The 14,104-nt window shown below is 41.1% G+C and overlaps 1 protein-coding gene across 7 annotated transcripts in view; it reads right to left on the minus strand.

Annotated features, from left to right (window-relative positions):
- Positions 1-14,104, minus strand: part of DPP6 (dipeptidyl peptidase like 6) — a 767,813-nt gene that overhangs the window by 127,586 nt on the left and 626,123 nt on the right. For 6 of the 7 annotated variants that reach the window (XM_054021141.1, XM_054021143.1, XM_054021139.1 and 3 more), the window contains exon 8: positions 8,775-8,895. In XM_054021141.1, coding sequence (XP_053877116.1) covers positions 8,775-8,895 — 121 coding nt within the window. Of the gene's footprint in view, positions 1-4,911; positions 5,144-8,774; positions 8,896-14,104 lie in introns of those variants that run through there. The other variant, XM_054021146.1, reaches the window with a different exon arrangement.

Genomic DNA, 14,104 nt, shown 5'->3' on the forward strand with positions numbered 1-14,104 from the left:
GCTCACATGAGGGGAAACAGAGAGTGTTGCTCAGACTCCCCTAGAGGGGTCCCAGATACTGGCTCACACAGAAGGGGAGAATGTGGGACTGAGAGGCGCCTCCAGCCCCTATGCCACTCCCCCCAGGTTTCCTTCCCAATGTCCCTCCCATGAGCCACCAATGCCTCTGACCTCCCACACCACGCACCCCCATTTATCCCCCCTCCCCTGGATGCAGCCCAAACCCCTTTCACCCCTATTCCCCTACTCCTCCCCCTCAAAAATGCCCCTCCCCTGAAAGCAAGCATTTGCAGGTCTAATTTTTTTTGTACAAAAATACTTTGATTACATTCACCTGCCTCTCCCACCCACCAAAAAAAAATGAAGTTGGTAAGGCTGTTGCTGCCCAGTGCTATTTTTTGAGGAAGGACCAGGTAATAGCATGTTTAAAATTCTTCAGGGGCTTTCTGTTTTCCATGCAGGCATTCACAGTCTGGACTGGTAAATGGCCCAAACAGCCTTCACTGGCTTTAACCAGCTGAGAACGACAAGGAGCCGGTCCATCTATCTGATGCAATCTATAATGCATAACTCACCTTGACAACTGAAGTTTACCCCATGCATCAAATTGAACAAGGAACTTCCGATGCATCAAGAACCTTTGATTGCATGACTGGATGAAATTTGATTTGTGAAGACTGAGTTGCCTTTTCCCTCCAATAATAGTACGGTGCATGATACTTTGGAAAGATTGTCCCAAATCTGATCAATCTTCCCTGAAACAGAATTCTTTACAGTAGGAGGCACCCACCTCAAACCTGTGCTTGAGGTGAGAACTAATCTGCCATTCCCACTTGGGCTAGGTCCACACTACCCACCTGATTTGGCGGGTAGAGATCGATCTTCTGGGATCGATTTATCACGTCTCATCTGGACGCGATAAATCGATCCCAGAAGCGCTCCCCCGTCGACTGCGGAACTCCTGCTCGCTGAGAGGAGGAAGCGCTGTCGACGGGGGAGCTTGCCTGCGCCGCGTGGACCCGCAGTAAGTAAACTCAGTTTGAGCTAGGAAACGTCGACTTCAGCTACGCTATTCTCATAGCTGAAGTTGCGTTTCCTAGATCGATTCCCCGCCCCAGTGTGGACCAAGCTTTGTTGTTACAGCCATCCTCTTTCACATTCACTAGTACCTTACCCTACAAGTAATTCAACTGATGAGTAGGGTCCTAGTAAATGTGAGTAATCTGCCCCAAGTGCTAAATTGCTGCTGTAGAGACAAACCTAATGATGGGTATGTATCTGACAATGCCTGAATAATGCCTCCATACAACATGGGGAAACTTTGTATTTAAGCTTTCCGAGAATATCATTCCAGCAGTGCTATATTTTTGCTGCCATAGAGAAAGATGGAAAATGTAGGCCCTCGGCCATACCCCAACAGTCAGCCACTCAATAACCGGCTATAAAACAGTATGGGCTGAATTCTTTGCAACTCCCCTGGAACTAAATTGACATTATTAAGACAGCATGACAAAACATCCCTGTTCATTAAGTATCAAATCTCTTGCAATCTGGTGATTTCCAGGTGTGACGCATACTCTGTGGCATACTGGGGGTACCTTCAAGCACAAACTCAAAGGGCCCAGTGTCATGGTTGCCTCCTTATGCTAGAGGAAGATCTGTGGAATTTCTACATCTCCCATGGTGAAGAGTGCTCTGGGTGAGTAAAGAAATTAAGGTATTCAAAAATCTTGCCATTTATTGCCCTTGTGGAACCAATGACTCTTAGCATGAATTCTCAAAATGGATTATCTTGCTCCATTTGATATTCCCACAGGGGCTGTGTTCTCCTTGTCTCTGGAGCCCTTAAGGTTCACACACTTTTGACAGACACTCCTTTGGAGAATAATTCATCAGAGAGGACTCAGGCTAATTCTTCTTCCTTCATCTGCCCCATCACACTGTGTGGTTACTATTTATTGGCTATGGTTTACCTTTTAGTGTGAAACATTACAATGTCCGTTTTCTTTCTCAGGCGACACCTAGCAGGAATTTAAGAGTAATTCACTTATAGCTGTCGTCGTGCTTGACTCTTCTTCAACTTCAAGCATAAACAGACTGTGAAAGTTCTCAGTTTCAGGTAAGAGGGACTCACGGTTCTAATAGTATAATGTTAAACATTATAGAAACAGACAAATGAAGATAATATTTTCAGCAGACTCTAATAACGTTCTTGTATCTATCATGCTGTCAATGTCAAGACCTTACAAGCCTCCTGTATTAATACTTCATTTGACACCAGTCTATACTAAGAAGGGAAATATATCTACTTCAGGTACTTAAAATGTGAAAAGCATAAAAGATGCTCCTCAAAGTAAACACTATATAACTTGGCAGATACTGTGAAGCACTGCACCTCTAATATAACAATACAGGATTTAATATACTCTAATTTTTGCAAGGTGTTGATTAAATTACGGAGGAAGACTTTTCATAATTACATCCTGCATTGTCTTCTTAAAGTCAGGAAAGGGTGCATAATTACACGGGCAAGATTCTGCCAGCAGCTGTGTATATGCAGTTGCCACAAGTTCAGGGGGAATTGCATAGAAGTATCTGAGGGCAGACATTGGGGCTATTTTACAACACCTTGCAGCAAATTTTTGTACGGTTATAAGATATTTAGTCTTAATGAGGATGACATCCTGGCCTCTCCCACCAGGTGTCACTGCAAAGACACATTACAGTATCTAGCAATAACATTCGATGCAGACAAACTGTGGATTATGAGGCTATGTAAAGGTCACTGCTGAGTAAAATAATCTCTTTTCATTTCTTTTTTTTTTTTTGCTCTCTACCCTGCTAGACAAAAATAAAATATAACAACACTTGCTTTGTGTGAAGCTCAACAAAAGAACAGAGGTTCAATTGTAAATTGTGGATACAAATATCTTTTATTGCATAAAAGTCTGTAAGAGATTGATATTTAAGATGCTGTTGCTGCCCAGTGCCGCAGATATGGTGGTCCCTTTCTCACAATTGGGACAAACACCAACAGCATGGTGTTGTAACCAGAAAATCAGGGCTAGCTTTAAAGTTGAGGCAACACAAATCTGTCTACTTGAGGATGTCAGTTTCTGGATGACAGACTCGCAGGTCAACTTCCTGCTTGATCATCCCCTTTGACAGCCACACCAGATGGGGAAGAAACTCAACATCTATTTTTTTCCAGATGGAAAACAAGGTCCATAAAAATCACATAGTCTGCATGTAATGGGCAGCACTCACCTCTTGAGCACCTCCTAGTGGTTGTGTGTGGTACCATAGACCTCATCTGGTCCCTGGTGCCACCTGCAGGCTGCCAGCTGACCTTAGTGGGTCTTTCATGGCTTGGGCCTCTGGCTGCGTCACAAAGTTCAAATGAATCCCTTCCAGGATATTAAAGAGGCCAAAAAATAACAGCCTATTTGCCCTCACTAGTGTCTTCAGCCCTTTAAATTTGGCCCTTTATTCTGTCTCCAAAATAAGGCCTGTCTCCTACCTGGGGTTTACGCCACTTTACCTGTGGCTGGCACCATATAAATAGCAGCTATGCACCGCTTGATTTCAGTTCATTGCTGAGAGTTCCCTGGGCCTCCTCCTATTTGGCCCCATTTATCTTCATCCTTACCTCAGGGCTAAGGTAATTTAGTCCTCTCTCCCTGCAAACCAGGCTTAAGCAAATGCAGCCAGAAACACCCTGGTTGGCCCTCAAGATCTGTTGGCCCAGAGAGGAGCACACTTCCTCGCCTTTCTGGTCCCCACCAGGAATTGAACTGCTAAGGTCCCACAGCTCCTTTTATCTGAGCCTGTTGGGCTCTGATTGGCTGCCTCCTTAAGAAGGCTTGGACAACCTCCTTTCCTGGGTCTGGATATAGTAGAACTGCAGGGCTTCCTGTGTGGAGCCGCAAAGGCCGGGTATACTCTGTCACGCTGCCTTATATATCAACTCACAAAGCAGCTTCTGTCACTTTGTGAGGGGCTACTTTTTATATCCAAGGAAATGTACACAAAAAACAAAAAGGAAGTGCTCAGTTTGATGGTATATAAACAGGGTAGACCTAGATAAGAGCCTAAATAAAGTCCGTGCCTCCACTCTTGCAGAAAATGGCCAACAAATGAATGAAGTTCATGTTTTAAAGTGGCCTGAGGAAGAGCTTTATGAAGCTTGAAAGCTTGTCCCTTCCACCAACAGAAGTTGGTACATTACCTTGTCTCTTTTAAACCCCCTCATGTTCTCCAAGCAGTAGGAGGCAACACATCTAGCAGCACAAAGTGACTCCAACTTCTAGAGAACACTGTGGTTATAACTGGCTAAAGAAGGTAAGGTAGTGATTTTATGATAAACTTCTTTTTATTCAGTGTAACTTCTCTGGTGCTTTGTATACTGGGCCTGAACGACAGTACTTACACACCACAAACTGTTCATTATAGGCACTGCAGTATTGTGTAGGCATGTATTTATTCATAGGCCTTTCTATGGTTCTTAGCAACACAGTATCTCAGCACTTCAGAACAATTAAGTATTTTTTAGCCTCACAACATGTGAGATTGTGAAATATTTTTACCTCTTTATTTTCAAGTGAGGAAACAGAGGTTCAAGGAGGCTGTGACTTTTCCAAGGTCACACGGGTAATCTGAGCCAAGAACAGAGTCTAGGTCTCATGACCCTCCGTCCTCTGACTTACCAAGACCTCTGGACAATATGTTCAGGTGTTCAGAATTTTGACAGTTATGAAGAGACATTAATAACAATGTGGGTGAGAATATTAGGTTTGGCTGTCAGAGTGTGTTATAACAAAATGCATGAGTGCAATGCATTCTAAAATTCACTACATTTTTTATGGAAGTGTACAATGCTTTTGTCAAAACAGCACTCCATTTCACAGAAAACACTTTCAATCATGCCTCTCTTTATTTTAAAAATTATCTTTAAATTTCACTGTTTCTAACACACACACAAACTGACAGTGGTCATGCATAACAAACTACACCATTCTATAGTGACAGGTTATACACTCATTTATATACATAGCTTGTTTACAGCCCCAGGACTCTCAAAGGGCATCCAACATAGATACCTGGAATGACTCCATGGATCTGTTTTCTTTCTTCTATGCTATAACTTCATTTTTACATTAGACATGTAAGCAGCATGGCAGAAAAAAGTTATATCAGACTATACGAAAACACTAGACATGTTTATTTTAGCTTTATAAAAACCATGCTTAATCTAGCCTTTCATGTTATAGTAATCTATATATCAGCCTACAACCTTCCAGCTAAATGCACTAAGTAGATTAAGCTGCTTCATCAGCTTTGATTGATTTGAAATGTTTTTCACTATATTATCAAGACTCAACAGTTCAGCATAAGTACCCTGAAGAAAGTTTTTCCCCTTTGGCAGATTTACAAAAGCAAATGCTTAATGTGAATCACAATGAATTTCTGCATGTTTATAGGGGGAAAAAAAACCCTTCACATCCACTCTAAAGCTGCTTCTGCTTCTGGATTTACCAAAACCATCTGATTAATACTAATAATACCTATTTTATCGTGACAAAAGCAATCATGTTATGAAGAAAAATGGTCCCTCTGGGGGCTGTCATTTGTATTAACCAGTAGCAGGGGCACACCAATAGATAGCACTGCTGGGGCTGTAATTTGCATAGCCTAATATGAAAAACAGCTCTGAGAAAGGACAGTAGGGATTTTGATAGCACATAGTTACAGACTACCTGTAAAAGGTTTTTATAATCCTACTCTTTAAATTTGAAATTTGGGAAGTTTTTTGTATTGCATTTGGAGAAGGTACTAAATAGGTCATAAATTGTAACCGTAACCCAAATAACTGCTCAATAGAGCCTCAGCTGCTAACATTATCAGAGGTCATAAACATCAATGACAACAAGAACACAAAAGAGAAAAGGAAAACACTCTCATTCGTTATGCCAATACTGCAGCCTTCACTGTAGCTCATTCTCTGACTATATGGTGCATATATTTGCATAAATGGAGCGAGATCTTTGAATATGTTCAGAATCCACCCAAGAACTTGCTGAGATGTTAACAGCACAAACAACTATGAATATGGTATGAATATCAGGTCTGTCTACACAGGTGAGGTTGGGGAGACATTGCTATAGGAACCCATGAAAAAGGCAGAGCACTAAGAGATGATCCTGAGAAGCAAAAGTTAGATCTTTGCCCAGATTTCAATTAGCTTCTCAATCAGGCATGTTTGGATTGAAGGTTTTGGTTTGGCTCATTCTTAGAGAGAGGCAGTACCACAGAGCACATATTAATAGTGGGAAGGTGGCCGCCATCAGCTGGGATATAACAACACAGCACAATGCAGGCAGCTAGGGTAAATCCTGGCTCCACTGAAACTGATGTTAAAACTCCCATTGACTTCAATAGGGCCAGGATTTCATTCCTGGACTCCAACTTCCACTGGTCCTGGTGATTCCTTTAGCACTACTGAGCTCCTAAGTTCCTCTGGACTTCCCACCGACCCCAAATTCAGTGTGCCTACATGGCTCCTGAGCTCCACAGCCTTGCCTTGGGGCCACACCAAATCCTGTAGCCCTCCTGCTTGCTTACTGTCCATTTGGTTTCACCCAGTCAACAGTTCTCTGCTCCCCAGCAATCAATATCTTGATTCCTACTTCCAGTCCCAGTGTTGCCTCCTACAGACTTTTTAAATCTGTAGAACCTAGTGGAGACCACATCAGGCTCATGGGAAGACTGGGAATCAAGTTAGAAAGCCTGGGGGATGCTGCGATGTGGAAGGGAGCTCACTTATGGAGACCAGCTGGGAACTAGAGGCCATCCAGAGCTCCAAAGGTTTACAGAGCTCTCTGCTTCCTGGTTCTCCTGCTCACAATTCCCTGAGGAGTGTGGGGCCTATGAGCTAGGCCAGAGAGACAGGTCCAACCTGCAAAACTCCGATTCTGAACTCCACCTCAAAACTCAGGGGGTGTTTGTATCTGGGGTTTTGCTTTGGATACTTCTCTACCCTTCTCGTGGGGACTGGTCACTCTATTATTCAAATGTCAGCTGTTTTCAGCCACATAGTCTGTGACACTGTTAGCATCACAGACAAAAGGCTTAAGTATGATCATCATATAACAATGAAATTACCAAGAAATAAATGGATACTGTGGACCTGATTCTGCAACCCTTACTCACACTGAGCAGCACTTTCAATGGGGTTACTTATTTTGTAAGTGCTATTCAGTGTAAGGGTTGTAGAATCAGGCCCTGTATATTTACATTGGATTTGATCAAAGAATCACTTATTTTAATCAGTAAATTAACACGGCTTTAACATGACATTTTTTTACAAAGGACAAAACTGAAAGTCAATGTCATCTAAGAAATAAGCTGAGCAATCCAGTAATTGAATAAAAATGTGTTTCAGCACAACACAACATTAGTACATCACTGTGTACTAGCTTGATCACTTGAAGTTCACTGACATGATAAACTCTTTCTGTCAGCATTATGCCCTGTATGCAGCACACTCTGAGAAGACCTTATGTACTAAATGCTGTTTATCAGCAAAACAGAGATACTGACATGTACACTTGACCTACAGAGTCACAACAAGGAAACCTCATTTCTTTAGCAAAAATTAGATTAAATTAGCATTTCGCAACATCCCATCAGCCACTCCGACTAACTGCAAAATGCTTTACAGGGAAAATGTTGTATGCTGTGTCATTGTAGCCATGTTTATCTTCAGGTATTAGAGAGACACAGAGCTCTGTGTAAGCTCGAAAGCTTGTCTCTCTCACCAACAGAATTTGGTACAATAAAAGTTATTACCTCACCCACCTTGTCCCATTACAGGGAAAATATTAAGTATTCTGTGATGCATAAGTATTTCAGCTTCAACGTACATTTAAACATCAAAAACAATGACAAACAGGTAGCAAACACTTCCACTGATGTGTGTGAATAATTGAGGGCCCTGAGTCTTTGGGAGTGATGACTGCAAAAGGGCTGGTTTTAGTTTTCTGGTTCTTGAGGCCAGTTCCTTACCAGCCTTAGCTTTGACACAGTGTAGAATAGCCTAGGGGCTGCTCTACACTATGCCACCTAGCAGTGGCACACAAGGGGACATCTGCCAGCTGAGAATAGCAGATGCACAACATTGTATTAGCTATGGCCCTCCTGCCCTTACAGGACCATTATGTGGAGTAGGAGTCAACTGCACTGGTTCTGTGCCAGCTGTGGACTTCCCCATGCCAGGGAAATTCTTAGCTACCGAGTTCTGCACAGCTCCCAGCTTCTTTGTGCTACCTGGTCTAGCTACCTGCCCGGTACAAAAGGGCCAGAGCACCTGGTTTTAGAAGTTTAAATCAGAGCAGTTTTTTTGTTAACTTCTCACCCTTAGCCCCCCAACCCCTTCCCCACACACACGTCTGCCACTTACTGTGATTAAAAAATAAGCACTTCTGATGGAAACCTTGAGTTATTGCAGGTGCCATTACATAATGAAACAATTCTGTTTATTAACACCCTGTGATTTATCACCCTTGAAACAAGGGGGAAGCCCTGGAAAATACAATTCTTACATCCTCTCACATTATTCCCAGTTCAGCACTTAAGATAAGTGTTGGAACAGCTGAATTTCCAACTAATGGGCCATAGTCCTGAGAACTCAAATGTTTCACTTCTAATTTTACCCTATACTGCAAATCTAGAGCTTAAACGCATAACTAACGTCAGCCTTCAATATTGTGTCCTACCTTCATACAGCCAGTCGTTGAGGCCATTGAAAATAACACCTTCCTTTCCAGTGGAGACCACTCGGATGGCTTGTTTCCCCACATGAGCACAGTAATAGATGTTATTCTCAAAGATAAATATCTAATTTGAAGGGAAAAGGAAAAGAGAACATGGTTAAGCAGGGAGTTCATTATAAAATAGTGCATTGCCTTCACAACAATCAGCAGTGCATGGTGATAGATCACATTTCTACAGCAACTTTTAACAAAAAGGATCCCAAAGCCTTTTATCAACTATACTGCAAACTCCTCAGCTGATTTAAGTTAGTATAGTTCCATTGACTTGAATAGAACCTGTTGAGGGTCTGGCCTGACAAACAAGTATTTCTTCTCTCATTACTAAAATATTGTCATCACTTTAGATATTGAATTATGGCAGTTAAACAGCTATGATCTGCAGCTTAAGGTCAAGAAGTGAAAAATACCATATCCTCCCAGTAGTTTCTGAAACATGGTGCATAGACCACTGGTGGTCTGCAGAATGTTTTGCAGTGTGGAGACCTGACTGGTCATAGAAGGCTGGTTCTCCATGTTTGCAGATGAATGTGTTTCCTTAAAAGATAGCTGATGGTGTATTAAATACTTTTAAAAGAATGATTACAATGCAAGGTCCGTCTGTAGATGCTACAAGAATGACATGTGCTCCTGAATAGGAGGGGAAGTGCATTGTATGTTTACTAGTGGGTTGGAAGGTGGCCCACAAGACAATCTCTCTATTAACATGTGGCCCACATTGAAAGGGCTGTGAAATCTCCTGCCACATCCTATTGAAATTACCGGGTAATTTTGGGTTGTTAGAAGGTAATTACCCATACTGAAATTTGGCCAGGATATGAATATTAATATGCATACTCTTGAGAAAGGTGACAGGGGATCCTTAATTCATAGATTCCAAGGCCAGAATGGACCACTGTGATCATCTAGTCTGTCCTCCTGTAATGACAGTGACTGGTCAGGACCAAGGGGCCTGACCCTGGAAACCTTTACTCACACAAGCAGCGCTACTCAGTCAGTGGGAGTATCTGCCTGAGTAAAGGCTACTGGCATGAGTACAGGTTTGCAGCGTTGATTTATGAACAGTCAAGAATTCAAGCCAGACTTGCCAAAATGGTGCCTGCAGCTAGGCTCCTAACTAAGTATCCTGGTTTTCAAAGTACCAAGCATCCACAGATTCTACTTACGTCAACAGAACCTGATGAGTGCTGGGCCCTTCTGAAAATTAGGCCACTGATTTAGGTATTTAAATATGGACATGAGAGCAAAACTGTAGGCACCCATTCTTGAAAATCTTGGTCCTTGGCCTCAATCTTTGTCCTTATCGCTGACTAAACACTCTGTTTCCTGTATCACTGTCATATGCAATAAAGGGATGTTTTGGGGCTTCTTTTTGTTTTCTCTGTAACAAGTTTTATCCTTTTAAAAATAACACTCTTGCTTTGAAAAATACTATTAAACTTCATTCTACCAGGCTGCAGAGATGCAAGGCACAGGAGTATCACCAAAGCGATTTAGTGGGAAAGACAAATTGTTAATGACATTTAATGGACGTTTAAGGATGGGATTTTTATAAATTTAATGATATTGGAACAAATGTTAAGTATCCTTTCCATGATACAAAAATGCAATTTCTTACATTGTACTTATGAAAAGGTAGAACTGGAAAAAATATTTGCTTTCAATTCATGTTTCATATCCTATTACAGTAGTGTTTCAACTAGAGATGAGTTGGAAAGCTGCCAAAAGCAAGTATAGATCCTAATTTAATTTCAGCAGCTGTTATGGTGAGTTTGCCTGGGGTAAAAAGTAGAACTAAAATTGTACCTTGTTTTATTCTTTTCCAGATTACATGAGCTTTTGAGCTAAAAAGAGCTGCATCCAATTAATATATTCTGAAAGTAAAAATATTCTGCGACAGATATTAAATTCTCCTCTCTCTCCTGGCTTTTTTTTTATTTTTAGTATGCAGATAAAACAAATGAGAGGTACTGAGCACAGACTGTTATATTAACTAACAATTTTGCATATGCTGAAGTTTAGATGCACACAAAAAGTCAGGACTAAGCAGAATAACATACTGCAAGAAGAATACTGGATTTTTCTTTTACACTTCTAAAACCAGCACTCTCCCTCATGGATGAAATAAAAAAAAAAAATCAAAGTGATTGCTGTGGTCATGAAAACTGAACACAAATCAAACACTAAGCCACATAAAACCAGGGTACCTGATTATGATCACATCGCCATCGGTATAAATCCATTCACTGACTTCAATGGAGCTACTCTTGATTTACAGAGTCAAGCCCAGAGGTGCCCAAACTTTGCTTAGATACAATGTAAACTAGCAAGGAGCCCAAAGGACTACAGCTAATTTGCATTAAAGAGAGCAAATTGTGGCCACCGTGCGTGTGTGGGGGCAGGAGGTCTGTGTCTTCACCTGTCTGTCAAATAACTAGCACATCGTGGGTGCTACTGCAATCCGAGGAATGTTAATAATGAAAAATGTTGTTGCACAGCATTTATATCAGCTTTAGGGGTGTGGGAACTCCTGTAGGTTCTGCAGTCCCAGTGGCAGAGGTGGGGGATCCAGGGCAGGGTACGTTGTGAGTGTTGTACAAATTCCCTTCCTTCACTCAACCTGTTCCACAATTCCCTTGTGTGTAGGAGTGGTTCTTAAAAAAATTATATTGCTCTCCACAATAGACCTAGCTCTCTCCAGGATACGTCAGCTTCTAGCAACTCCCAATCTCTGCTGCGAGAGAGGCAGGACAGTCCGGTAGTTATGCTACTAGCCTAGGACTTGAGACACATGGATTCAATTCCCTGCTCCACCACAGACTTCCAGTGCAACCTAAGGGAAGTCACTCTCTTTGTGCCTCAGTTCCCCATCTGTAAAATGGGGATAACAGCCCTTCCCTACCTCACAGGAGTGTTGTGAGGATAAATGCATTAAAGACTGTGAGATGCTCAGATACTAAGGTAATAGGGGCCACATAAGTACCTAAGATAGATAGCCACATTCATAGTTGTCTGGGGTTTCGGTGATGTTGTAAGTACCAAAGACATGGGGCAGTGCACCATTAGTGGTAGGTATTATGGCTATTTATTTAGATTGTGGTAGCATGCACATTACACTAGGTTATATCCAAACCTAGATGACGACACTTCTGAACAGAAGAGCCTCCCAAAAGGGAAAAGGACAGATTATAGCTGGCCTCTGGGCACTTTGCCAACACCTTCTCTTCCCAGTGACAGGAGAGCATGGGGGTCCCCCAGACTCCCAGCTCTTATACATACAGGAGGAACTATTGGTTTAGAAACCCATGTTTGAAAATTTTGGCCTTAGATTTTGACTGTTAGGCCCACCCCAACTCTCACTGAAGTTAATGGAAGCTTTTCCCGGACAACATCCTCCTTTCTATGATAAGATGAATAGTAATGAACACAGTATATTCTGGGGACCTTGTCATTGTATAGGAGGATTCTCTATTTAGTCTTCTCTAGCTGAGATTTATTACTCTTTTCTGCAAAGATCATCCAATCAAACATCCAGATTAGAAGGAATTATTCAAGTGATGCAACATGTTCCTTGCTCAGAGTTTCACAGTAATTGAAACAGAAGGGCTTGCCATACTTTGTATCAAGTATCAGGGGGTAGGCCTGTTAGTCTGTATCCATAAAAACAACGAGGAGTCCGGTGACACCTTAAAGACTAATAAATAAATAAAAACATCTGTTAAATAAATGTGTTAGTCTTTAAGGTGCCACCGGACTCCTCGTGGTTTTCATACTTTGTATGTTATTTACCTTTAAACAAATCTACAGGAAAAGTAAACAAAGCTGAGTAGCAATCCTTTTGCATAGTGATGCTTATATTTCTTCACTTTTTGCATCTTTCAGAGCTTGGCTACACTAATCAGTGTGCACACTGCACCAGAGAGCTGCAATGGAAAATGAATACAGCATTTTTACGTTAAAGTAACTTCCATATAATTTAGAGCCAAACTGCAGCACCTCATAGAGAATTTAAAATTATCCTCTTCACTACATTGCCTTGTACCCTGAAAATGTCAACCATAATCAAGATAAAACATAACTGAAGCAGCACATGGAAGACTTCTATGTAAGTAGCTTATAAATTAAGAAAAAGCTTTTGAACTTTTGCTATCCATCAAAAAGAAATATCTTTACGTTACTCCATATCCCAGGTTACAGAGATATTAGATGATTTTATGAAATACAATTACAATATTTTCAATTTTTTTACATTAGAAGAGAAATGTCTAAAATAACCAGATTCCTTTGAATTAATCAGTACGTGATAAGAATTATTTGTGAAACAACGTTTTATGGACATTAATTCTACACTATTTTATGCTTACTTTATATAGTACTGTACATTTCAACTCTAACATAACGCATGGCAATTAGATGGTTTGATCTGACTCCCACTGAGTTCAATGGGAGTAGAATCAAGCACTACATTTACTGGTGCCTTTTCCTTTTTCTGTGTACATGCAACTGCAATGGGATTTATGTGTCTGCATTAAATGCATAATTATCCACCTTTTTTACTGTGGACAGCCTCTGGAAACTGCCACAATGGTTAAAAAAAAAAAAGCAGGCAAAATGTTAAGATGCATAATTAATAGCATGGAAAATAAAGCAGAACATATTATAATATTATTAACATGCTTCCATTTGGAATACTGCAATCCATTCTGGTCAATTTATTCCCCAAAAGAAAATAGCAGAAACCGAGGGGGTTCAGAGACAGGCGGCATGAACAGAGGCAATTCAAAACTTCCATACACTGACAGACTGAAATGACTCTAGAGTGGAGAAGAACAATGGGGTGGGACATAATAAACTAACAAATGGTGCAGAGGTGGTAGACAGGGCACTACTATTCACCCCTTTTCAAAAACAAGAGGACATTGAATGAAACTGAGAGGCAAAACATTTAAAATGGATAAAATGATTCCCCGCCCCCCATGTATAATTAACCTATGGAACTCACTGGCACAGGTATCATCAAAGACATGAAACCCTCTCTTATAGCAGGGTTGAAAGAATTGGGCATCTATTTATAAAGATAACAAAAACATTCACAGATACTATAATAAGGATTAAAAAAAAATGCCAAGGGCGGAATCCTGGCTCCACTGTAGTCAGTGGGATTTTTGCAACTGACTTCAATGTGAACAGGATTTGCCCCAAAAGTTCTGGAAGGATAAAATTCTTCATGCATTTAGGCATCAGCAAACCATTACTTGATACGGACTGGGAGAATA

The sequence above is a fragment of the Malaclemys terrapin genome, chromosome 2 (genome assembly GCF_027887155.1).
Source record: "Malaclemys terrapin pileata isolate rMalTer1 chromosome 2, rMalTer1.hap1, whole genome shotgun sequence".
NCBI lineage: Eukaryota > Metazoa > Chordata > Testudines > Emydidae > Malaclemys > Malaclemys terrapin.